Here is a 27,654-nt window from a genome sequence, read left to right on the forward strand (position 1 = left end):
TGGTAAGACGAACCGATGCCTCAGGGACCGGATTCGTGAACATGTATACCACATTAGGAAAGGTAATATGTTCAACGCACTTGCGAAACACATTCATGTTGAAGGGGAGGGACACAGCTTTAGGTTTAGAATATTAGAACAGATTTTGAGGTCCCATAGGAGAGGGGATGTTGAAACATACACGGAAGCCAGAGAGACACATTGGATCATTAAGTTCAGATCAGATGTGCCTCCTGGGCTTAATGGGAAGGTCCCTCTACGTCCACTGTTGAAAATGAGGAGGTTAGGATACAAGAAATAATGTTTTTTGGTGTTCATGGTCACATTACCATGTTTTTCTTATATCTTAATGACAGTTTTTATAGGCACATTGTACATTTTAGATGAATTGATGTGAGTTACTTTTTAACTTTACAATGACATGTTTCATTGTAGTTTTTTACTGTTGTTTATATGTTTTGAATCATTGCTGTCTTTGAATATTGTTATATTAATGGATATACCTTTAAGAATTATATTTTTCCCGTCTTTTTAGGTATTTAAATGGCTACTGAGTGTTGTTGTTTGTATATGGTCTGAAGAAGCTACTTGCGAAAGCGCTAACCTCTGCAGTAATAAACCAGTTTTTAACCAACTCTTGATTTTTGTGGACTACGCTTGATTTATGCTGTATTTTTCAGCGTATGGGACTTTTTATTCAAGTATTTTTCCTCTTCATTGTTTTGCTCCTTTGTGGACTGTTTATTCATTTAGTCTTTTAATTTATGGTGGATTTATTTTATGGACTGCATGGTTCAGGTACTGCTTTGCTGCTGACTTTATTATTTGATTGAAAAGTTATGACTAATAATATTTGAGATTATCTGTACTCAGTATTCATTGTGCAATAACACGTGGCAAGATTCCAGTGGATAGTGTATTGTCATTTATTTGTGTACTGCTGCATCTTTAAATGCAGTGATAACATATGGTTATTCGTGACTAGTATTGTTGCATATTTCTTTATTTGTGTTGCCAATTTTTATCCCCACTAATCTCTAACAGTGCCTTAGATGTATTTTGACAGCTGATTACTTGCTGGTAAGGTATGCTCAGTAATGGTCTGTGCATTTTTTTTCTGTCTCACAGACGTCTTTGGCAGCATGTCACAAACTCACTGAAAACAGGTGACATTGACTTAGCAACACAGCACAAGCACCTACTGGAAGAGAAGCAGCGGGCTGACCAGAGGCAACGAGCAGCAACAAATACGCCTTGGCAACCGAAATATTTTATTAAAGTGGTAATTAGTCATTGTTACGCACCTAAATTATAGGAAATAAAATTGCATTGTTTCTTTTTGGCTAACATTAGCAAGCCCCATGGGACTTTCATCATGATTGTTACACTCATATCAGTATGTGAAAGATACTCTCTCTGCTTTGATATAATGGCAGTTAAAGTACCTCATCTGACATATAAAGGGCCACAACACTGAATTAAGAATCAGCTTTACACATATGCAGTAGAGTACACAATGTTAATAATTCAAAAGGAATATTTATGATTAGCAAGTAACAAAGATAAGTGCGTAGCTAGGGGGTGAATTCATGCAGATGCCTTTGAAATGGGCAAAATTAAAGACCTTTATTAAAGTATTACTTAAGACATATGCACACGTACTTTAATAGAAGAGAAAGCAAACCATATTGAAGGCAAAAGTAATGTCCACAAACCAGCATTTGACAGAATAATTCTGTGTCCGCTGTTGATGACCTACCATTGTCGAAGCTAGAGATCAGTATTTTGTAATTGATTTATTTTGTATTTATTAACATTTGATTACTGAGACGGTCCAACTGGTTAGAAGCCCATTTTCAGCGGGGGCCGGTAGAGAAAAGCTCCAACTTATTACAAAACATTTTAAGAACAATAATTTTACAATCTTCAAAAATAAAACACACATATTTGCATTTTAAATAATTATAACAGATACATTTTAAGAAATAAAATATATTCTCAAGCATTGTTTAATTGTATGTAAAGGAGTATTATGACAGATTTCTGGTGGCTGGCATTGAGAGCTCTGTTTCCTTTACTGACCTATCCAGTTTCAGCTCTGTTTAAAGAATAAAGCAATGCATCTCAGATGCAAAACAGTTGTATGAAACATTACTTGATGCTACTTACTGCAGTTTGTTATGGAGCCTAAACATGTTTTTGAGCACCTACCTAACAGATGCTCATGAACCTACCTGATAAAGATGCATATGACAAGTGTGTATAAGAATGAAAGCACTCTGTCTTCAGTGTGTGTAACAGTAAACGAATTAGCTCACTTTGATAAAAATTAAATTTGTGATAGTGAGAGCACCACTTAAGCTGAAATATAGAATTCTTAGCAGTGCAGTTTGCATTGTTTCCTTGCTACTTCAGCTCACGGGTTAGTGAATAATATGTAACTGAATTTTTTAGAAAATACCCAAGTGTAATTTGAGTAAACCATTCAGAATTTAAACCAAATTACCCTAAAACTGCTAATTACTTACACAGTTCAACAGTCTCCACATGCAGTGCAGAAATGTTTAATATGAAAACAATATCATTTTCACCATAATTCTCTGCAAGAAAAGCAGGTCCTACTCAGTTTTGATTAGCTAATTTCTATATGCTGATTTCATTGAGTCAAAAGTAATGACTTCTGTTTCATCCCATAATGAACTACAAGAACAAAATCATTTCAGACAATTCCAAGCGAAACTTTAATGTATTTATTTTATTATTGTATGTATTTATTTATTGACATTTGATTATCAGGAAAGCCACCTGGGTAGGAGCACATTTTCACCGGGAGCCCAGGGGAAAAGCTCTGAAGTATTACAAAACTTTTTAAGAATAGTAATTTTACAGTGTTTAAATATAATATAAAAAAAATAGTTGAAATAATTATACAAAATTAGAAAACATTGATTAAGAGTAGATTCAAGTTATATGAGAGTGATTTAATAGTTAATCAAATAAGAATTGCAGAAAACCCTTGCAGACCACCACAGCCCCTATATTCAGTTCAGGTAAGTAGAATCAGTATGGTAGAAAGGTCCCCTGCATAATTAAAGTTCCGACCAGCATATCTGAAAAGCCAGATATGCTGTATAATCTCACCTTGTGCATGGATTAACAAGGCAACATTACCACGTTAAAGATTGGAAAGTATGTGTTAAACCCTATTCCAGTGTCTCTCTACCTTAATTTTAGTGTGGCTAGACTGGCCCTGTTTTAATGAGAAGAATGACAGGATTATAGCAAAGGGCTTGGACCACATTGGGATTAAGTATTAAAGCTGGCTTTTATCAGTTATTTTATTTATTTATTTATTTATTTATTTTATTTGCAATTTGATTACCGGGGAAGTCCACTGGGCCAAACTGACCCATTTTCAGTGGAGGCCCGGGGAGAAAAGCTCCAAGATGCATTATACAATTTAGATACAAATGATAGTTAATATTAAAGATCTTATGTAGAATAGTTACTCATAAATGTATTCAATATCATGCATAGTTAACAAATTTATTAAGCTTGAAGGTAGGGATCACACAGTTTCATTTGAGGAAAACAGATATGGGTTAGGTGTGGAAACAGTTTACATACAAACTTTTTAAGAAAATGTAAATATGCTTTGCATACACACATCAACAGTAGAATGCTATTTACAATATTTACAAGGTTGGGCTGTGTGAGGTTAGCTGTAGGAGGTGAGAGTTTCGAGAGAAGCTATAGAAATTGAGAGCTTAGATAGGCTCATAGGAGAATAACTATGAGAGTTGTAGAGCTTGAGAATCAGAGCGAGAACTCCCTTGGATTAGCTTGGGTGAAGGCCGGTACATTTCCATGTAGTGGACAGGTGTTTGAATAGTTGGGTTTTGAAGTTTTCTGAGTTTGGTATGGTTCTTAGTGTGGAGGGAAGGGAATTCCATATTTTGCCTAGTGAGAAAGATAGGAGAAGTTGGCCAGCAGCACGTTTAGGTTTATGGATAGTAATTAAGTTCTGATTTTCAGATTTGAGAGCTCTGTTGGGTGTATAAGGGGGAAGGATGTTAGAGTGGGATATTTTGTTGGGTGAAATATGAGTCTGTGCAGTAGTGAGTTGGAGATAGTCTAGGTTGTTTGGGAGTTCAAGCCAATTCAGGGATTGTAGGGTTAGGCAGTGATGAGTGCTATTTTTAGATTTAGAGGCAAATTTAGAGATTTTGTTGTAGCAGTTTTGTAGTTTAGAGGTGATAGAGGACAGGTTGGTTAGGAGAGGGGCTCCGTATAATAAGGAAGGAAGAAGATAAGTCGAGGCCACAGTTTGCCTGGTAGAGTTGGAGAGAAAGTGATTATTCCTATACAGCATACCTAGCTTTTGGTGGGTTTTCTTAATATTTTGTTGAATATGAATATCAAACTTGAGGTGTTCATGTACAGTAATGCCAAGTAGTTTGGCAGAGGGGACTACTTTTATAGGCGAGTTGGTTTGACTATAGACTTTGAAGTTATTTTTATCGTAGGAGAGGGTCTTTGTGGGAGGGAATAGTAGAAGCTTTGATTTATTTACATTGAGAGAGAGGTGGTTTTGGCGCATCCAGTTTTCAGTTGTTGAGAAGGCAGTTTGGGTTTTAGTCAGCAATTCAGAGAGGTTTTAGGCAGAGTAGACTTAGGTTGAATTGTCTGTGTATTGAATGATTTTAGCATCAGGAAATAGCAGTGTGGAAGTTATTGATGAAGATGTTAAAAAGCATTGGCCCAAGGATGGATCCCTGTGGTACGCCAGTTGGGGTAGGTAGGAAGGAAGAGATAGAGTTCTTCTATTTGACTGTCTGTGATCTGTCTGATATATAGCTGAAGAACCAGGATAAAGCATTATGTGAGAGATTAAGGTTTGAGAGATGACAGAGAAGGTGCTTGTGGGAAACAGTATCAAAGGCTTTAGACAGATCGAGTAAAACAGTAGAAACTAAGTGGCCTGACTCTCAGGCTTGATTGACAGTTTCTAGGAAAGAGAGTACAGTGGTTATTGTGCTATGGCCTGGACGGAAGCCATGCTGGGTAGGAGTGAGAAGATTGTTTTGGGTCAGGAAAGGCATAAGTTGGAGGTGGATGCATTTTTCTAGGATTTTGGAGATTGGTGAGAGCAAAGTAATGGGGCGAAAATTTGAGATGCTGGTATTTTTGCCTCCTGTATAAAGAGGAAGAATATAAGTTGAGCGCCAGAGTTTGGGGACGTATGATTCTTTTATGGATCAGTTGATAATGATGCTGATTGGGAGTGCAATGCTATCAGCAGCACATTTTAGGAAGGAAGAGGGAATGTTGTCGGGAGCGTTAGAGCAAGGTTTAAGTTTGGACAAAAGTTTTTTTATAAAGTTAGTGGAGATGGGTTTGAGTTCAAACAGATGAGGTGAGTTAGAAGGGGGAGAGTGTAGAGCAGTTGGGTTATTATTGGGAAATGTCTTGGTGAGGGTAGTAATAGTGTCTATGAAAAATGAGTTAAATTCAGAGCCTAGTTCGAGATCAGATTTACTTGGGTCTGGACAGGGATTATTCTTAGAGCCTGGATTGAGGAGAGAGTTTACTGAGTTCCAGAATTTTTGGGGGTTTTTATTGTTATTGGACTGAAGTTTGATATAGTACAATTTTTTGTCTTTGGTGATTAGTCGTTTTGCACGGTTGTGGAGCTGTTTATATTGGAGCAAGGTATTGTCCAGTTTATTGTTTTGGTAAAGCTTCCATAGTTTGTCTCTGTGGTGCATAATCTGTTTTGTGTCTTTGGATAGCCAAGGAGCAGTTTTAGTTTTTATCCTTTTGTTTCTTAGTGGGGCTTGTGAAAAGTATCAAGAAAGACAGAGTTGAAGTATTCTATAGCCTTGTCAAGAGGAAGGATGTTTAGAATTTACCAGTTCATTTGTTTGAAAGTATTTGAGGAAGTAGTTGGGTTGAAACTACTGAGGTTACGAGTTTGAATGTACTGATGATGGTGTGGGGAGGAACTAGTTCAGCGATGCATGAAGGCTGGGAGGTGGTCGCTAAAGGTATCAGGGATTGTGCCAGAATTGGTTATTTTATTTGGATCTGAGACTAGGATCCAATCTATAGTGGATCCGGGAGGGTTTATTTTGTTAGGTTGAGTGATGGAGAGGATTATTTGAGTGAAGTTATAGAGGTTAATGGATAGGGAGGGAGAGGGGCACTTGATTTTATTCCAGTCAATATTCACATCACCAAGGATACAAGTTTCATAGTTAATTTCAGTAGAGGCCCATAGGAGAATATTTTCGAGTGTAGAGATATTGTTGCCAGGTGAGATGTATAGGGCAATGATGCAGATATTTTTATGTTTATTTTGTTTTAGAATTCCAGCAGTTAGTTCAGTGTTCTGGAATTGAGGAATTGGAATTTGGAGATGAATTAAGGTAAGAAGGTTGGAGTAGACTTAGGGCAGTGCCTCCACCTTTTTTATTTAGTCGGTCATTTCTGAGACAATGAAATCCTGGGGGCAGAATCTCAGAGTCTGAGATAAAGGGCTTGAGCCAAGTTTCAGAGATGGCTAAGATATCTGGTTGGTTATGGCTTAACTAAGCTTGAAATTGGTGTACTTTGTTGTTTAGACTTTGTGCATTAATTGTAAAAATTTTTAGGGTGTTGAGATAGGAGGAAGAGGGTAAGGGATGAGTGTTGGTAATAAAGGATGTAGGTAGGACCAGGGTTAGGATGGATATCACAAGCTTGGACTAGGTTGTTGAAGGAGCTATCCTTTAGCCATATTGGTCGGCCAGGCATGAATTTTGGTAGATTGTAGATTGGAGCAGGTGACAGTATCTTGACTTTAGAGGAGAAGAGTTTAGGGTGGAATAGGTGCAGAGGGTTGGGCTGAATGAGAGAAGAGGAGATAGAGTGGAAATGGGAGTAAGAGTGAGGGGGAGGGTGGGTTTGTATGGTAGTTGTCTTTGTAGGTGGTATTGGACAAGCATAGGTGGAATATGAGGTAGCATAGTATAAGGGAAGTAGGAACAGAAAGAGGATGCTGGGGGACTGGAGGGTGTGATAACTTGAGGAGAGCATGTTGGAGCAAAGAGAGAGTGGTATGAGTGGTTAGGAAAATAGAGAAGGCTAAGAAGAAGAAAGGGTTTAAAAAGTGATGGAGGTATTGTAGAGATTTAAGGAAAGAGGAGGGGACTATAATTATTGGGTGGAGTACAGATTACAGAGTTTAAGAAGGATGGCTATAGGTGGGAGGAGTAATGAGGGCGGAGCTGGTACTGGGTAATTAGGCTGAGAGGGTGGGGTAAGATAGGAATAAAGCTAGGAGTACTGGGGCGGGTGGGAATTGGGGGCAGGGTAGGGGAGCGGAGTGAGCCCGTAGAGCAAACGGAGCGGGAAAGAACACTAGATGTGAGTATGGCAGAAAAAGTATCAGCAAAGAGCAGTTCAAAGGCTGTAATTGGAAGGTATGAGCTAAATATTTCCAGCCAGAAAAAGAGGGCTACCTTTACAGAGGGTGGTTTAGCAGGGGGGAGAAGATATTTACATTCTAGGGATATTAACTCATAACCAACTGTTTGTGAAAAAATAAAACTTGTTGGGATTATAAAGAATATCTAGGATTTATATTGGTAGATGCTGCCACCTAATGGCAGAAGGAGATAGCAAACAGCAGGGATAGTTGGACCAGTCTTAGGTTTAAATATATTCTATGTTAGTGATAACAGGAGGGGGAGAGGACAAACAGTCTGCTGTAGGCTGCTAGAACGCTCACACAGGAGGGCAGATTAACTCTATAGATAGTACATCAAGTCTGCATTTAATTATTGTAAGCAACATACATTTTACATAGTCTTGTTGGAGGGGGGGGGTCTTCTCAGTATATTTTTCTAAGTACCAGGCAAGCTGGCCAATTCAGGGTGTCTTCAGGTGATGGCCGGAAGTATTCCTTTTGTGTTTAAAGCAGGGAGGGAGCACCCAGGATGGATTAATTTACACAATCTTGTTGAGGGGGTCTTCTCAGTAGTATTTTTCTAAGTACCAGGCAAGCTGGCCAATTCAGGGTGTCTTCAGGTGATAGCCGGAAGTATTCCTTTTGCGTTTAAAGCAGGGAAGGGAGCACCCAGGATGGATTAATTTACACAATCTTGTTTGGGGGGGGGTCTTCTCAGTAGTATTTTTCTAAGTACCAGGCAAGCTGGCCAATTCAGGGTGTCTTCAGGTGATGGCCAGAGGTATTCCTTTTGCGTTTAAAGCAGGGAGGGAGCACCCGGGATGGATTACAGGAGGCAAAAACAAGCAGCCTAAACCGCAGGACCAGCACAGAGGAGCTGTGGATGCTTAGGACAGGATTTAAAAAAAAGTTATGAAAATGTTTTCCTTCCAATGGCTACATTTAACAATCCACATAGGTACACAGTACTTCTAACAGTCTCCTTCCATAGGGCCCTATCAAGGGGAAAAAACGTAGCCCTTTCCTCTTCAGTATATCCTGCTAACCCAAACAATGGACTGCCCTGACAGAATTACCTGCTGGCTGTAATATTTAGTTAGCCTAGCATCACAGTCACTTTTTTGTGACCTACAGTAATGTCAGATGCTGTGCTGCTGTTTGATGCACTCTGCTTTCCTTTTTTGGTAATGTATATGGAGCTTGTGTACATGGAGCACTTGGGAGAGATTCTTTGCATGTGTGATGGCCTTATTAGCACTGAATGTCTTTCACTGCATTATTTCCATGTGCTTAGTGGGAAGGCTTCCATACTGATTTATTGTTAGTATTGTCACAGGTTTCTTCAGTAGTGCTCCTGTGGATTAGCATAGTCTGTTTGAGATCTGATATCTCATCTGATAGTCTGTTAACATCCTCTTGAATGCTTATTTATTAGATGGCCTGCTTATTTATATTTTGTTAACTTGCTTGGTCCTATTGGGCAGCCAGTATTCAAAGGGGGAACTGGGGAGAAACTTCCATCAGCATAAGTATACAAAGAGGTAATTATATTGTGTTCCTGAAATATCAGTGCCAGATACATCCCAGACAACATAGCATACATTTAACTCTACCTCAAAGATGACTTGGTTATTTTGTACATTTTAAGAAATGTGAGACAGCATTAATAAGTCCATCACTGAGCCAACTGAACCAGTTGATTTTAATTTGCACTAGGCAGTTTCAGCTGAAGTGACAAAGGTTTGGGAGGACCCTTTACTATTAAAATATGGAATTATAACAAGATTTGGATGTGATAGTAAAAGAATATATTACAGGAAGCCCTTTTCATTTACAAAACTCTGATATCACATAATCACCAAGCATATCATGAAGTAGTATATGATATATTATTTGTAGACTTCAAAGATTTGGCCAAGGCATTTGTTCCTTCTCAGCATTAAGCTTGTTTTGCCTCCCATCTTTTGGACTGTAGCCTAGTATATGATGAGATGGTTTAATGTTTTTGCTTAGAATGGAATTTAAAATCATCCCACAGACTTCTTACACACTCACTGCCCCCAAAAGTTAGGCGTACCTTTTACAGCACTGTTAAACTTTACCAAGTATGAGACATGCGTAGCTCCTCTGTAGAGTCACAACATATGGTTTGTTCTGCTGTCAGAAATTTCAGACATAGCGTGTATCCATTTGTGTGATGACAAACTTCATTAAAAAGTACAGACAGACTTTTATAGACATCTTGCTGATTAGGTCAGTAGTGAAGATACCCAAGCAATCCTACAGCTAACATGATGTGGAGAAGCACCTCTGGTGGGCACTTTTTCTCTGACATGTACTAAGCTAACTAGATACATTCAAAATGTAGGAGACTGAGTATAGAGATGAGACTTTAAGGCGATCCATATAGGATAGTGTGTTTATACTCTGGATTCTCCTGGTAAGGTACTTTTGTAGGCATTCCAACTGTCGCTTATGTTTGATCACGTGCATGCTGAAAGTAACTGGGTTGGGTCCAGTGTCTAAAGGTTGCCTATGTCTTCCTTGATCATTTCCATAATAATTTGTTCCATGGCTTTGCATATTAGACTTCTAATATGTCTGTAGTTTCCAGGGTCAGTTGATGGTCCAGGCTTGAAAAGTGGGATAAATGTCACAGTCCTCCATTCTTTTCATGCAATGACTATTTTGAGACTATAGTTGAAAAGTGATTCAAGTCATCCTGATAGGTCAGGTTTCAAGCTATTTAGGAGGCATTCCGGGATATTGTAACAAAAAAAGTAAAACTACACTCCTTTGCTTCTTCGCTCCTCAAATCATCCAGTAAAAAGGCCGGTAACACTTGAATAACAGACTTTATTTAAGCTTCCTTGCAAGCTTTTCGTCAGTTTGAAAATTCACCAACTTCCTCAGAAACAAGTCACAGGTCTTTTCCCACACCAGAGTAGCTGTTCTGCCTGAAAGAGCTAACTGTGCAAACATCAAGCAAAGTTACCCAATATGATACACAAAGGGAAATAGCTATAAAGTCTGTTATTCAAGTGTTACCGGCCTTTTTACTGGATGATTTGAGGAGAGAAGAAGTGAAGGAGTGTAGTTTTCCTTTTTTGTTACAGAGTTTGTGTTTGTACCTGGTTCGTTGAAGTGTTTCACATTCCGGGATATTGTCAGAAGCCCATTGAGGCTGTGTTTTGGTCTTAGCAACTGCCACCAGGACCTGCTACCTGTTAATAGTTGGGAGTTTATGCTAGTAGGTATTTCATTGGGGAGGTGGGGGGGTGAAGTTTGAGCTGAATTTGTCAGCCAGCAGATTCACTATGTCACTTTGCTCAGTGAAGGTGGTAGCATTGACCACCAGCTCGGCACACTAATGTGTGCTGTATTTGAGGTTTTGGGCATAGCTTTAGAAGACATTGTAGTTGTCTTTAGCCTGTGAGGCTATCTTTTTTTGTAATTATCTTTATTGAATTATCACTTATGACATAGGCAGTCATTCAATTATATAAATGAAAATAAACATATTGTCATAGTCTCAGTTTGTCAGTCCTCTTCCAAAATATTATTATGTTTTTATATTATTATTGTTCCCACAATTTCCATTTATCTATGTAATTTGCTCCAACTCTTTTCTAAAGATCCCAGCTCTAGTTTTTTTTTTTTTTTTAATCTCTGTTAATATATTCACTACTTCAAATACATTTGGTTTAGACTTTGACTTCCATTTTCTAGCAATTTCTTTTTTGGTAGCCACCAGAATTAAACTTAGCAAGGCCTTACTATGTCTGGGCAATTTAGATCCTGTATCCCAGCCCCCAAAAAAATAAATAAATAATTTCCTTAGTTACACTAATTTGCCCATCCAGTATTTCTGACAGAGTAGTCTGTACTGAATTTTCAAAGACTGCCAACTCATTACACTCCCCACAAATATGTTCCCAATTACCTGTTTCTTCCCCATCACACCTCCAACATTTACAATCTATCTGAGTGAAAAAAAATCTTTGGAGTCTGCTTGGAGTATAAAAACAGATCCAAGCAAAATTCCTAAATCTTCTAGATTTTGCATATTTAGGAGCCATACATATATCTTCTCGTTTCTTTGTGAATTGCTTATCTAATCTTTCTTCCCAGTCTTTTCTAACCTCCTCTGTTTGATTCCTATAGTTGCCATGCAATATTTTACATGACCTACTAATTATCTATTTTTAACAGCAGCTTCTCTTCCTAGATTCAAATAAAAACTCTACCAGTGCTGATCTTTTACTTAAGATTCTCCTATCCATTTCTCTTTACCTGTACTCTGATATCAGTCCTTGATAGGGAAGGCGATCCCTGGGCTATGCTGCAGTCCAAATGTATTCTCGGCCTCTTCCCATTCAGTTCCCTTTCCCTCTTTAATTATTTGCTCCCAGTACCTTGATTCCTTTGCCAGTTTTCTCCAGTAAATTCTTACCCCCCTCTTGCCTATTCTCTGTACCCCTAATTGTAGCCATCCTTTTCAGTAGAAACTACTTTCACCACTCCCATCTTGGCTTAGTTCTGAAAATTCTAACCGCTAGTCTATGAATATAATATTCTGTATGGCTGTTATTATCCAGCCGGTGGGGCTATCTGGACCTTGTAATTGTCCTTGTTGGACTTTATTAGTCCTCTTCATTTCCTGTCTAGTTTAATTAGAGAGCTCCTATAATTATGGGAATTACTCTTTCTAATTTTAGCCTTGACTCTTTTTTTTTTTTTGTTATATACCCTATTAAGATTAGAATTCCAACAGTGTAGTTTGTTTTTCGAGTTTGTTTTGAGCTTCTAGTAGGAACAGCAACATCTACACAGCTATTTATATGGTTTTACAGACTCCCTGTGAACAGTTCTGCATAGGTTGCTGATAACTCGTGGCTGGGAGGAGCTATGAATTTTGACAAACTATCACTTCATAGGATGTGTTTTGTGTTGGAATCATTCCTAACTGATACAGGGTTTGCTAGGGTTATCAAACTGATTTGTATTTTGAAGGAGACAGCTTTGTGGTATGACCTCACCAGTAAGGGTGTGACTGTGGGTGGCTTGGTGGAGGAATTAGTGTAGAGCTCTCCCATATTGGTGAATACCAGGTCTGGTATGTTTGAACCTCTGCTGGGTGTGAGCACTATCTAGTCAAGGTATTTATGCTAATAAACAGAAATTGTTAAGCCTTAGAGTATGAGGCAGTGTATGTTTTCCAGTCTATAGAGAGGTAGTTAGTCTCCCTTGAATAGGGTGTTTGGTTTAATGGTGAGGGTCTCCAGTAGGTCAAGTATGAGCTATGGGTTTCTAGGGACACAGAGGGTGACCTAAAGCTTGCTGGGATATGATATGGGGCTTTGTCTATGGTGATTTGCACGTGGATAAATTCCAGGGCATCATCCTGTTTAACCAAACTGGAGTTATACTTGTTACTAATATAGACTGAGACGACTCCACCTTTTGTCTCTGTCTGTGCAGCTGATGGCCTAAATGTCTGGAATGCACTGAAGCCTTACACTGCTGGAGTACTTTCTGCAGATTTAAACCTGGTCTCAGTAATGGCACAGATGTCTGTGTTCTCCAGAGTGAAGAGAGCTTGTAGGGTGTGGAGTTTTTTTGTTTAGGCTCCTAGCATTTAGCAGTAACACCATTAGATTTCTTTGGGTTTTATTTTGTATGTTGGTAAGTTTGTCAGTTTGGCATTGCTATTTTTCCATTGTTGTTATCACGCTGTGTACATTTACATTTTCTTTTTAACACTTTTTATTCACTCCAGCATTATATAAATCGTGCCTTTCATTAAACTTAATTTCTCCTGAACATAATTCTGCGTGTAGCATTCCCACAAATTTGATTTATTTCTGTGAAATTTGCTTCTTCCTTTTTCTAAAGATCCCACCTTCAGTCCTTTTATCTACTTTATAATATTCAATATTTCAACTACAGATGGTTTAGATTTTTATATCAGCTTTCTAGTAATTTTTTGGCAACCAATAGAATTACATTTTGTAAGACCTTACTATATCTAGGTAATTAATATCCTACATCCTAGCTCAAAATAATCATTTCCTTAGTTACAACCATTTATTCAATCCATATAACAAAGTACTCTATTGGGATTTTTAAAAATGTGCCAGCTCATTGCATCTCAAAAAAACATGTTCGCAATTGCATCTGTCTTCTCCTTCACACCTCCAGCATTTGCTGTCTAGCTGGGGAACATTCTTTTGAGAAGACCCCTCCACAAAAAAATTCTTAAACCTTCTGTACTTTGTTGCGTACTTGGGAGCCTTGCAGATTTCTTCCATTCATTTCTTTGTAAATTACCTTTCCATTCTCTTTTCCCAATTTTTTCTAACCTCTTCTGATTGACTCTTGTAGTTATCATGGAATATTTTATATGCTGTACTAATTATCTTTTTTAACAGTAACTTCTGTTCTAGACCCAACTAAAAACTCTACCAGAGTTGGTCTTCCACTTAGCACTCCCCAATCCCTTTCTCTTTTTCTATACTGTGTTATCAGTATTTGGTAGGGAAGTCGATCTCTAACCTTAAGTCCAAACCTCTGCCTAGCCTCATTCCACTCTGTTATCTTTCCCTCCTGAGTTATTTCCTGTTGGCTGACTTGCTGATTTGCTAATTTTCTACAGTACACTTCTATCCCCTCTTGCCTATTTTCTATACCTCTGCTTGCAGTCATCCATACTGCTAAAATATAATTTCTCTATTCCCATATCAGCTTAGTTTTCAGAATACTTGATTTATGAATATAATATTGTCTTGCCTTTTTTTAATTTCTCCAGATGTTTTGGGTTTCTAATACCAAGACTGGAATGGACCCCATTCCAAAGTCAAAGAACAATTTTAGTTCATGACATTAGTATTGTTTCAGTCTTTGATGTCAGCCAAAAGTGCTGTTCACAGCACAATATTCTGTATGATTGCTGTTATCCTTAAGGACTTGCATCCAAAATCCTATTCTGTCTATATTTCTCAACACGCCCCCAAGAGGAGGCACTTGGACTCCCCCCAGGAGTCAAACACTAAGGATACTGTTTTCAGTGAAGGAGAAGGGCCCCCAAGATCACCTCCTGAAGACATCTGATTCAGAGACATCCTTAAAATCCTTAAACAGAGAGGTGGCTGGTTCTCCAGTAACCCTTCACCAGAGGAATCAGTATTTTTGAAGGCCTTTGGAGCTGGCCTATCTACCTCCTGGGCAACTGCACCCACCAGTGAGCTCATTGACTTGCTCTCTAGGCAGGCATGGAAGGAGCCTGACTCAGTTGAGATAATCCCCAAGAGGCCAGATTGGATTCTGGCTCCACCAACAAGCAGGGAGTTCTGGAGTTAGGGGGTGCCTGTAGATGCTATGGTTGTGGTGGCGGCCACCAAGAAGGAACTAACTGAAGAGAGTTCATCTGTCCATCCTCCTAACAGAGGATTTAGGGCATTGGACAGATTTTGAAACCATGTGTATGTTTCAGTGACTTTTGCCCCTAGGTCAGTGAACTACTTTGTACACTTGATGAGTTTGCAAAGGGACGTGATCAAGGAACATTCAAAATCCCTTTCAGAGACCACTACTGCTGAAGCTCAATCTTCTGTGGCTTTACAGTTGACTAACCATTAATCTATAGCAAATTCATCCATGAGGCTGATCTCACATCCTGCTGAAGGTGCCTCAAGGGTGGCAGGTTCAGACATTTCTATCGGGAGGTATGATTGGATGCACTTGGGTGATTTTATGGAGCCCTTCAAGTCCTCGTTCCTCAGTGTACCCTTTGAAAGCAGTTCATTGTTTGGCCCAGAGGTAAAGAACATACTCTCTGGGTGTGAGAAAGATGGAAAGACCCTATCTGCAGTGGAGGCACGTTTTTCAACCCCTCAAAGATTCTTTTCTAGGAATCAAAGAGGTGGATAGAAGATGTGGTTCAGTAAGTTCCAGGATCCTTTCCAAGATCCACGTGAAAATGGTTCCCCCAGAGACAGAGGGGAGAACTCCAATGGACAATGATACCCACATAGCAGAGGTAGTCTGCAAAACCAACGGTCCAGAGATTCTTTCTTAGATAGAGCCTATCAGCGCTCCTGAAAGGAAGCCCAATTTTCTCCCTCTGGAGGCAATCAGGGGTTGTTTATTCCTGCACCAGAGAGTCTGTCTAGACATCACAAGAGATGCCTGGGTGCAGGGAATTATTTGCAAAGGTTATATAATTCCTTTTCCCTTCCACCTCCATCTGTATGCACATTTCCTAATGTTGCACCCAGTCAGAGGAAAACAGCAGCACTAGAAATATAAAAGCACTGCCCTTTGGCCTTACCACAGCCCCCAGGGTGTTCACCAAATGCATGGCAGTGGGAGCAGCTCACTTGAGGCTGCAGGGATTCAGAGTGTTTCCATACCTAGATGACTGGCTCATTACCACCCTTGACTGAGCATCAGCTAATAAAAACAAGTAATCAGGTACTCTGGACTTGTTACCAACTGGGAATAACCATAAACTACAAGTCTTAGTTACAACCAGTTCAAATACTGGAGTTCAGAGGAGCAATATTCAAAATGACATCATTGACAGCTTCTCTTCCTCTTTCAAGAGTGCACATCATCAGGTTACAGTTCAGGAAAATAATTTGCAACACCAAAGTTTCAGCTCACTTGGTTCTCCAGGCCTTAGGGTAAATGTCAGTGGCCAGAATTCTAGTTCCTTTAGCAAGATTTCACATGAGAACTCTGCAATGGATGCTAGCAACACAATGGCCATTTCTTTATTATCATATGTCAGCAAAAATAAGACTCATTCAGACATGCAAGATATACCTGTGATGGTGGATTTCATCAGATCAGGTTCTGCAAGGCTGTGTTTTCATCCTATCTCAGCTCAGGGCTATAGTGACCACAGACCCTTCCTAGATTGGGTGGGAGGAGGCAGTTCCTGGGGAAAACAGTCCAAGGCACTTGGTTCCCTGATGAGGCCAATATGCATGTCAGTGTCTTAGAGATGAGACTGGTGCTCTTAGCGTTGCTATTCCAAGACACTTCATAGGTGACTCTATAGTCAGGCACACTGATGTTCCACTCACTAGACTAAACAAGGAGAAAGTTACTGTCAGCTGCCTGTCAGGTGCCAGGATCCGCCACGTAACGCATGCACTCAGGTCATTCCACAATAAGTACAAATATGACACTGTCATTGTCCATGTTGGTGTGAATGACCTGAGACGTACCTCCCTGGACTACATGAAAAGAGACATGGAGGACCTCTCCGATCTTGTATCCCAGGCAGGTATGACCCTAACCCTGAGTAGCATCCTGCCATCACCCAGGATGATACCACAGTACAAGGACAAAATGATTGACTTCAACAATTGGCTAAGCTTCTGGTGCCATTCTAAGGGGATCCAGTATTTGTCTGCCTGGGACGACATGATCGACAGACCACGATGCTTTGCCAGAGATGGCCTGCACCTGTCGCCCTTAGGATTCCGGATACTGGCTAAGGCTCTTGCCACCCCTATAGTGCCTTTTTTAGGCAAGGTTCAAATGACAAATTCACCACCGTAACAGGTACAAGCAAGCAAAATCTGAGGGTAATGCTATTCAATGCTAGAAGTCTAAACCTCAAAATGCACTCACTCGAGGCACTCCTTAAAATGGAGAACATTGACATCTGTGCAGTGACAGAGACCTGGTTCAAAGCTTCAGAGAGCACCCCTGCATTACCAGGCTACAATTCATACCACACCTTTCGGCCACCTAACCCAGAACGAAGCACTAAATCGGAGGCGTGTCCATATTCAGTAAGGATATCCACACCTCCAGGCTAGTTGCACAGCATAATGCAGCCAAGATTATCCAAGTGCAACTAACTCTGGGCAAGACCGCAATCCAAATTGTAGCTTGCTACAGACCCCCCACCATGCCCCAGGATTCCCACTCCTCATTTCTTGATACACTGGAAAGTATTAGGATACAACCCTGGAAAGTATTAGGATACAACCCAACACCCTAATAATGGGCGATTTCAACTACCCCACCATTAACTGGGAAAACTACTTATGTACCAACTCTTTTGCTCAACGTTTTCTAGAATTCATAAATTCCAACGCCTTGGATCAACTTATTCACACCCCCCACCAGGGGCAGCAGTATCCTAGACCTGGTCATTACCAACATGGGAAACCGGTGTTCCAAATCAGTGATCAATTCCTCGTTGGTCAGATCCAACCACAAGCTAATCAGCCTAGACATCCACATCCCACCCCCACCCCCAATTAGGGAAACCATCATAAAAAACTTCTCCAAAGCCAACTTCACACTTCTTAAGACAGAAGTGGCAAACTTCATGACACCCATGCAGACTGATAATAGAGGTACGACTGCTGAATCCTACACAAATGCACTTTATAAGCACTTACACGATTGCATGGATCATGCTATCCCTAATAGAACCAAGATGTTAACTTCCAAAAAAAGGAAGCCAATCTGGTGGTCCTCTGCCATAAACAAACTTTACAATAGAAGGAAGAAACTGTTGCAAAAAAAGAGTAAAATCCCATGACTGGAGGAACTCCCTGGTCAACCTCAGTAAGAAGCTGAGATCCCTCATAAAATCCTCCAAAGCTAGTTACGAAAACAAAATTGCCACTGACTCTAAAGACAACCACAAAGCATTCTATAGCTATGTCAAGAATCTCAATGGGAACAGTCAGATCTGCTCTGAGTTACAGCACAATGGCACTAAATATACAGAACCGGCTGATATTGCCAAATCCTAGCAGATAGGTTCAGTGCTAACTTTACCTCCCTCTCACCCCCCTAGAAGGCCCATCTCTATACCGGAAGAATGCAAAGTTCCTATAATCACGGCTGCACAGGTAAAAAACACATTCTCCAAACACAGCACCCATGGGACCTGACAATATCCCAGGCTGCGTTCTACACGAACTACAGAATGAACTGGCACCCTACCTAAGTACCATGTTCAATCATAGTCTCACCTCAGGCTTTGTACCCACTGAATGGCGCACCGCGACGGTTATCCCACTCCACAAAGGGGGAGCCACGACGGACCCTGGGAACTACCGCCCCATTAGCCTGACGAGCCTGATCTGCAAGGCCATGGAACGTATCATCATGGAACTCATAAACAAAGACATTGGTAATCTCCAAACTCTGGTCCTTACCCAGTTTGGATTTGTAAAAGGCAGATCATGTCTCCTAAATCTGATTGACTTCTTTGAAGCAGTCACCAAAGCCATAGATGAGAGTAAAATGGTTCACACAGCTTATCTAGATCTCACCAAGGCTTTTGACACAATCCCCCACTCTGGAATTATAGATAAGCTCACTAAACTAGGTATAAATCCTTATGTCATAAGATGGGTTGCCAACTGGCTCACAGACAGAACCCACACTGTGAAAGTAGCGGATTCCAAATCCGACTTCAGACCAGTAACAAGCAGAGTACCACAGGGTTCAGTCCTCGGTCCTCTCCTGTTTGGTATCTACTTCTCTGAAGTGCAGGCTAACACAGAAGGTCTTTGGCTAACAAAGTTTGCAGATGACTGCAAACTAGGAGCCATAATCGAAACTCCTAACGATGTGGACAAACTACAAAAGGGCCTCACTGAGACAGATACCTGGTGTCAAAGCCATGGCCTGAAGCTCAATGCCAAAAAGTGTATCGTCATCCCCTTTGGTAAAAACTCTGTACCCATGAACTAGCACATAGCTGGCAGTCTACTTAATGCCGAAAATGTGATGAGACCTTGGGACACAGGTGGACAGTAGTCTCTCCTTTGATAATCACATCGCCACAGTGGTCAGGAAATTCTTCTACGTGGCTAATCTCATCACAAAAGGATTCTCATCCAGAAAAAAAGAGGTCATTGTTCCCCTCTACTCATCACTCATTAGACCCATTATAGAGTACAACGTCTCTTTTGGAATGTACCTCACAAGACATCTACAACAACTGGAAAGACCACAGAAATACCTCACAAAGAGGATTACTGGCCTCAAACAGATGCTCTACGCAGACCGTCTCAAAAAACTACAGCTTTACTCCATCGCATATCGCCTACTCAAGGGCGATCTCTGCCTAACATACAAAGCTATGTCAAACCAAGAGCTGTTGGACATGCTCCACTTAAAGAAATCCCAATCCCTCCGAGCTACACGCTCTAGGGACCTAAACCTTGTCACCACAATAAACAGAACATGCTGGAGGGATAGATTCCTGTCCCAGAGACTTCCCATACTCTGGAACAGACTACCTGTCTATGTCAAACAGAGCTCCTCATTAGCACTGTTCAAGAAAAATCTTGATGATTGGATGGGAAATGGGAAATTCACCCCTGGGATCACTTCTGTGGCTCTGCTAGACAGGGGCACAGGAAAATAATTTTCTTGGGTGGCGAAAGCCAGGGTACATTTTGTGGCTAGACTTATATAGGCCCTAGGGCCAAAAGCCTAGTACCAACCTGTGAACACTCTCCCTTTCGGGACAGTTGCAGTCCAGACAGACAACATGTCAGTAGTTTAGCACATCAGTAAACAAGGGGAACCCAGATCTTAACCCCCTGTGTTGAGATGTTGAGAAGCTTTTAGTGTGTGGCAATGAGTGATCTCCTCCAACTGCTTTCTGATAGCGATGCACATTCTGGGGAAGTCCAGTGTTTTAGCAGACAAACAGAGCAGGTTCATTCTACTACCTCACGAGTGGTGTCTCAACAGGAAAGTGACGGATATGATTTCCCATCAATGGGGCCACCCTTGCTGTGATCTTGTTGCATCTTCCCAAAACAAGTACAGCAGCTTCTTTGCCCTGATCCCTCCATTGTGGGAATCACTGAGAGCACTGTAATCCACGATTGGCCATTGTCTTTCTATGCCTACCCTGCAACCCCTCTAATTTCCACGTACCTACAGAAAGCTGCCCAGTTGAAGAGCAGAGTAATCCTCATTGCACCTTACTGGCCTCAACAGATTTGGTACCCCTTCCTTTGGCCTCATCTGCTTTTCCTACCTTGGGTTCTGGATTCTATTCCAGACCTCCTGTTTCACCCGACAGGCACGATTCATCTGGATATCTCAAACCTCAAGGTACCAGCATGGTTTCTCTAATTCCTTTAATAGCCAGACAACCTATGTTTTTCCGCAAGATACTTTTGTCTTCCCATATTTAGTGCCATTGTGCTGTAACTCAGAGCAGATGGATGACATTTGTGCAGCTGCCATTTGGGCTAAGCCCCACACCTTTATCAGGCATTACAAATTGGATCTGATGTCCAGGGGAAGAGCGGCCTTTGGTTCAATGGTTCTCAGGAATGTTCTTCCATAAGGGCCACCCAGGTTCTCCAAGTAGCCGGGGACTCGGTCCCATCAATGATGAATAGGAAGAAGATTAACAACTTCAGGTAAAGAAGTTATGTCTTACCATAACGTTTCATCTGAGTTGTTGTTCTTCCAGTCATCACACCCTCCCACCGACCCCCTCCAAAGGTTCCTGGCAGATCTTCTGGGTCTTTGTGGTGTCTTAGGGTTTCTGCGCAGAGATGGCCTCTGACTTGTTTCTTCTTCTATATGTTGCATGCAAACTCAATCTGAGGTAACTGAGTAAAGGGCATTGTGGGTAGCAGCTTAGCTCGAGAGTGTTTGGTGCACGCAAGCTTGGTATAAGGCCGACTCAGTTCTGAGGGCTCGGAACCGAACCCATCAGTGATGACTGGAAGAAGATCAACAACTCAGATGCAACGTTTTGATAAGAAATAACTTCTTTATTTTTTAAACAAGAAACATCTTTATTAAATTATCACTTAGGACATAGACAGTCATACATTTATATAAATGAAAACAAACCATATTGACATTTTTAGTTGCAGTCATTATTCAGCATTTCATTTTTAGTCAAATATTACATAGCTCATTCAAATCCTGCCTTCTTTTACAATCTTATTCCTCCTCCAAAACATTATTCTGCATGTATTGTTCCCACAAATCCCATTTTTGCTATGTAATTTGCTTCTACCCTTTTCTAACCATCCCATTTCCAGTTGTTTTATGTCGCTTACTATATTCACTACTTATAGTACAGTTGGTTTAGAATTTGAATTTCATTTTCTAGTAAATGATTTTTTTTGGCAGCCACTAACATTAGACTCATTAGGGCCTTACTGTGTCTAGCCAAATCTGATTTTTTTATCATAGCTCAATTTCCTTATGCATACCAACCTGCTCACCCAGTGTTTCTGACAGAGAAGGCTGCAGGGAATTTTTAAAGTCTCCAAGAAAATCGTTGCACAAGTAGTATGCAGGCAATAAGAGCCAGTGAGCCCTGAAATAATCCAATGTGTGCTTTAAATCAAGCCAACACATCCAATTCAGTACAAGGATGCTTTCTTTATTCAGACAAACAAGAAAGGTATAAGTGCTTTCATTCCGAAAATTAAATCAGGAACTTCATCACATACAAGGAAATTAAGGAAGTAAACTGTCTTAAATAGGAAATCTTACATGACATCACTTCCTGGATTAATGAAATCCACTCCCAAGTCTGAAACCCTACACATGAATGTGTCAGCACAAAACAGTATAAATATCAAAATATAAAAATACATATAAAAACTGATTGTGCAAATGTCAATACCCTAACTATATATTATAAACACAAGAATAAATATGTAAATATGTGTATATATAAAATGCTTTTAAAAATATATATGTATATAAAAACATATAAATAAAATATGCATACATTAGGAACAAATGTATAAATTTCATGTACACATACATACAACATGTATGAAGGCCATTTATAAAAAAACATTTTTGTACCAAATCCATATCTAAAGGGAATGTTTCACCTATCAAAAGCCCTCAATTTAAGCAGACTGCTTATGGAAAGGCTGTCATTTAAGTCTGGCCAGTGGGTGGCATCAAGTCGTAATTGCCATAGCAACTCAGCTTTTTCGAGTAAATGTGGCCCGGCTGCTCCCCCCATTATGTTTTTTTTTTGGACTTAAGTACTACAAATTTGAAGTGGTGATTGTTGTACTCACTAATGTGTCTAGCAAGTGCATTCACTTCACTAGCATCCCTTATATTCCTAAGGTGCTCGCTGATCCTAATTTTAAGCTTACGTTCTGTCTTCCCCACATAAAAATATGGGCAAAAGGAACATATAGCAAAATAGACTACTCTTTCGGTTAAACAGCTACACCTCTCAGGTATTTTTATTTTCATTCTATTAATTTCACATTCACTGACTTCCAAAATAAAAGGGCAAAATTTACATGCCCCACACTTAATCATCTAACCCTTCCTATAGATTCCGTTATTACATTTGAAAATGTTCTTCATGTTAGGGCCCTTCTTGAAAAAAAACACAGGTTTTTCTCCTAAAATTTAAAAAAATTCTCAGTAACTACTCAACAAATTCCAATTCTTACACAAAATATCTTTAATGATGTATGCGTCATTTGAGAAGGCAGTTGAAAAACTTGTGTGGTAATTAGTTACTTCAGACCTAGAAGAATGGTCCCTCCTATATGTTTCCTGGTTATGGAGAGTTGTTTGGTCATTCATAACAGTGTCCGTGACTGTTTCTGTTATATTCAACCCAGTCAAATCGGGATGGTCAGTATTAGGGGCGCCCAAAATTGGTGCAAAATACCCACATTGTCTTTTCTCACTAACTTCCTTCTTGATGTTGTCAATTAAATTGGGGGTGGCAACCTGTTCTCAAGAACATTTCCTTCAAGTTAAGGCATTCCCTAGTAAAACCTGTCCAAGTTGTCACCATGCATGCTCCACACACAAATTGGCCCTTAATAACTGCACATTTCTGAGTGAATGGGTGGTAGCTGTCAAAATGCAGAAAACTGTTGGAAAAGGTTTCTTTTCTGAAAATTTCAGCCACAAATCTCTGTTGTTTCAGATATTTCTTTAACAGAACATCAAGATAGGAAATTTCACATGCATTAACACTATATGTGAACCTCAAAAGAGAGGTTGAGTTGTTAATATAGTTAATTAATTCAACAATTTGGTCCCTAGGGCCTTCCCATAAAATAAACATGTCATCCAAATACCTCATGTAAGTATTACAGAATCACAAATATGTTGATTGTTTCAAAGTATGTTTTTCCCATTCCAGCATGACAATATTGGCGTACAGCCCCCCAAATGCTGAACCCATAGCAGCCCCATGTGTTTGTAAGTAATACTGATTATCAAACAAGATAAAGTTGCTTCTCAGCACCATATCCAAAATCTGTTCGTACATATTGATTTTGTCCTGGGGTATTCCCTTAGAAAACAAATAATCACAAAACCATTCCTCCCAATGGAATGTGGGATGACAGTTTACTTCCTTAATTTCCTTGTATCTGATGAAGTTCCTGCTTTAATTTTTGGAACAAAGGTGCTTATACCTTCTTGTTTGAATAAAGAAAGCATCCTTGTACTTGAAGTGGATGTGTTGGCTTGATTTGAAGCACACATTGGATTATTTCAGGGCTCACTGTCCCTTATTGCCTGCATATACTGCTTGTGCAATGATTTTCTTGGTGGTTTGTGCAATTTTTCGTCTTTTACTAGTTTTTAAAGTCTGCCAACTCATTACAGTCCCAGAAAATATGTCCCCAGTTACCTCTTTCTTCCCATCACACCTCCAACATTTGCTATCTGCCTGAGGAAAAATTCTTTGGAGTCTACTTGGGGTGTAAAAATACCAGTGTAAACACTTCCAAGTAAAGATCCTAAATCTTCTAGACTTTGTTGCATGTTTGGGAGACATACATATCCCCCATTGTTTGTTTGTAAATTGCTTATCCATTCTGTCTTCTCAGTCTTTTCTAACCTCCTCTGATTGATTCTTATAGTTGTCATGCAAATTTTATATGCTTTACTAATTATTCCTTTTTTTAACAGCAGCTTCTGTTCCACATTCTACTAAAAATTCTACCAGATGTTCTTCGTGTTTCACTGTTGCAGTCATTAAATTTGGGTTATCTGCTTGCAGGTAGCCCTCAGTCGGCCTGATTAACAAAGTCTTGGGTCCTGTGTCAGTTGCTGTCCCTTCTTCTGTGATGTCAGGTCATCAGGGGTATAAAACATGCAGCTGACGCCATTACATCAGTCTTTCTTGCCGTGCGGTGCCCAAAATAGAAGCAGTTCACAAGTGCCGTGCGGTGCCCAAAATAGAAGCAGTTCACAAGTGCCGGTCGGCCAACTCCTGAAATTTTTGTTTTCGAGTTTCAGAACCGAAGTCTTCAACTAAAGCTAAGTACCCCATTGGGGAATCTTTTTCTTGCTCCTTACCGATGTCAGTAAAAGTTAATAATTGCATTACTTGTGGAAAGCAAATACCTCATAAAGATTTTCTTTCGTTCTGTATTCCTTGCTTAGGCCCTGACCACGACGTACCTTGCTGTCAGTTTTGTGCTTTATTTAATCAGCGCCCTATCCATTGTCGGCATATTTCCACCTATAAATATTTCGGTTCCCGGTTTAATTATCCAGAAATGTCATTGGTTATCCATCCAACTACCAGGATTCTGAAAAAATGCAAAGATAAAGACAGAGACAAGCCGCTGAGGTCCAAAACTGTCGACGACTCTTCTCCTAAGCCAGTTGCCAGTTCGCCGGTACTCAATGAGGTGCTTTCATAGCCCTGCTACTTCTGATTCACAGGCCATCTACTGAGACCCATTCGGAGTCCGGTATGCCATGAGATGCTTCAACTATGGAACCCATGGATGTCTCTACCTTGGATGGGTCCGGTGCCGCTGTGCAGGCACTGGCTTCATAGGGTGTATTCAGGCCTACGGACTTGCATATTAAACCAACGCCTCCTTCTTCACTTAGACCTAAATCTCGAACCATGCCTAAAAATACGATGCCCAGGCCACATGTTCTGGCCTCTGTGCCTAAAAAACAAATGATAAGAATGGCTGAAGATCTAGTAACTCTAATCAGGGTTAGTCAACCCCCCCCCCCCTTCTAAGAGGCCTAGGACTGAAGTTGTTTATGAATCTTCTGACCAGGATTCTGTTTTTTTCTGATTCTTCTGATGATCTGGATTTGTCCTTGTCTACATATGAGGATTCTGATGCAGAGGACTCCATTCCCTCTGCTTCCCCTCCAGAGGATTTTTCTTTTGGGGAAACCTTACATACTCTAAGGGAGCATTTCCACTGGGAAAGCCAGGATTTTTCTGATTCAAAAAAGAGGCTTAGGGATTTCTTACTCCTACCTCAGTATAGGCCTTTAGCTATTCCTCCTGTACTAGACATTGTTGATGATGCTTTTTTGGAATCTAGTTTGGTCCCTGATTCCTTGCCTCCTGCTCCCAGAAAACCTGACAAATATTGCAGGGTCCTAGAGTCACACAGGTTCCTTTTTAAAAATCCTATTGCAGATCCAGAGACTATTTCACAGGGGCCCAAGGGCATTAAGGCTTCTACTGCTAAAAATCCTACCCCTTCTGATAGAGACTCCAGGACGCTGGATAGATGGGGTAAGAAGGTTTACACTTCTGCAACCTTGGCCATTAGGGCTTTAAACTGCCAGTTTCATATGTTAAAGTATCAGCAACATGTTATTGGATTGCTTAAACAGAAAATGATGTTGATTACTGACTGTGTGGAAAATAAAGAATTACAGGATTTAATGCATTCTGCTGAACAAGTTGGAAAACATACTTTGCAGTGTGGTTTTGATTCATTAGTGGCCTCTTGCAGGGCTGCTGTCACTGGGTCTGTGCTCAGAAGGCATGCTTGGCTTAAGGAGCAATCTTTGCCTGATCATGTTAAAGCTAAATTGTTGGATGCTCCCTTAACTCAGGACCACGTGTTTGGCAACAAGGCTGAGGAAGTTCTCAAAAAGATGGAAGATAAAGCTAAATCTATGCAAACTGTTTTCTTACAAGTTCAGCCTCCTAGATTTAGTAGGCACTGGCCCTCTAAGAATTGGTCATTTCCAGCCTCTTCAAGGTCTTCTCAAGCCAAACCCAGACACAGCAAAAACCCCAAGTTTCAATCCCAGGGGACACACAGGACTAAGCAGTGGGTGGCCTCCACTTCCAAATGTGGGAGTAATAAGACTCCCCCTATGGTAAACTGCCTCAATGACTTCCTTTTAAAATTTCCAAGCACTTATCAACTGACTGCCCCTTTGGGGGGAAAGACTGCTCTTCATGCAAAAAACTGGGAACTCATTACCCAGGAAAAATGGGTTTTAAATATAGTGTCCCCGGGATACAGAATTCACTTCCACAAGTTGCCAACACTAAGTGGATGGTTATACCTACCCCCAAATAAGTGGGCAGAGGCCCCAAAACAAGTACTTTCTCTCTCTTAAGCATGGGGGCTATTCAGCTGGTACCAGAAGTGGAAAAGGGACAAGGTGTCTACTTGAGACTTTTCCTGGTACCCAGAAAATACAATTCATGGCTTCCTGTCCTGGACCGGTCTGCTCTAAACACCTCTTTGGAGATTCCAAAATTCAAGATGCTGACTCTTCACCAATTACTTCCTATGCTAGGCAAAAATGCCTGGTTGGCAACACTAGATTTAAAAGAAGCATACCTGCACATCCCAATCAGGGAGTCTTGCAGAAGTTCTCTGCACTGCCCTTTGGCTTATCTACTGTGCCCAGGGTATTCACCAAGTGCCTAGCTCCAGTTATTGCTTTTTGCAGGCAAAGAACTATTCAAATATACCCATACCTGGACGATTGTCTAATTCAGGCAGAAAGCCTGGAGTTACTTTTGGATCATCTGGCCTTTGTACAAAGGGTTGTAACTTGTCTGGGGTACACCATAAACAAAAAGAAATCATACCTGGTACCCTGTCAACAAATTATATTCCTGAGAGCAAGCTTGACTACAACTTCCCAGATGGCTTATCTCATGCCAGAGAGAAACAAATTCATTTGACAACCTACTTCAAACAAGTGGCCACAAAAACCCTGCTATCTACAAGACGCATACTGCAAGCCTTGGGGTTCATGGCCTCCTGCATTCTTCTAACTCCATTTGCAAGACTGCATATGAGGAAACTACAGTGGTATCTAAAAAGCCTATGGTGTCAACATTCTCAGGATCTGGAAGCAATGATTCCTATCATACCTTGCCTATGCCTAGAGTTCCTTTGGTGGGGAGAGGCCTGCCACCAAAACAAGGGACTGCCTTT

General features: G+C 40.4%; 1 protein-coding gene across 2 annotated transcripts in view; it reads left to right on the forward strand.

The window, feature by feature from the left end:
- OSBPL10 (oxysterol binding protein like 10) overlaps nucleotides 1-27,654 on the forward strand; it is a 546,334-nt gene that overhangs the window by 449,089 nt on the left and 69,591 nt on the right. For both annotated transcript variants that reach the window (XM_044086441.1, XM_044086442.1), the window contains exon 6: nucleotides 1,129-1,282. In XM_044086441.1, the coding sequence (XP_043942376.1) occupies nucleotides 1,129-1,282 (154 nt within the window). The remainder of the gene's footprint in view (nucleotides 1-1,128; nucleotides 1,283-27,654) is intronic.

The sequence above is a fragment of the Protopterus annectens genome, chromosome 10.part0, assembly GCF_019279795.1.
Source record: "Protopterus annectens isolate FY-2018-M chromosome 10.part0, PAN1.0, whole genome shotgun sequence".
NCBI classification, from domain to species: Eukaryota; Metazoa; Chordata; order Ceratodontiformes; family Protopteridae; genus Protopterus; species Protopterus annectens.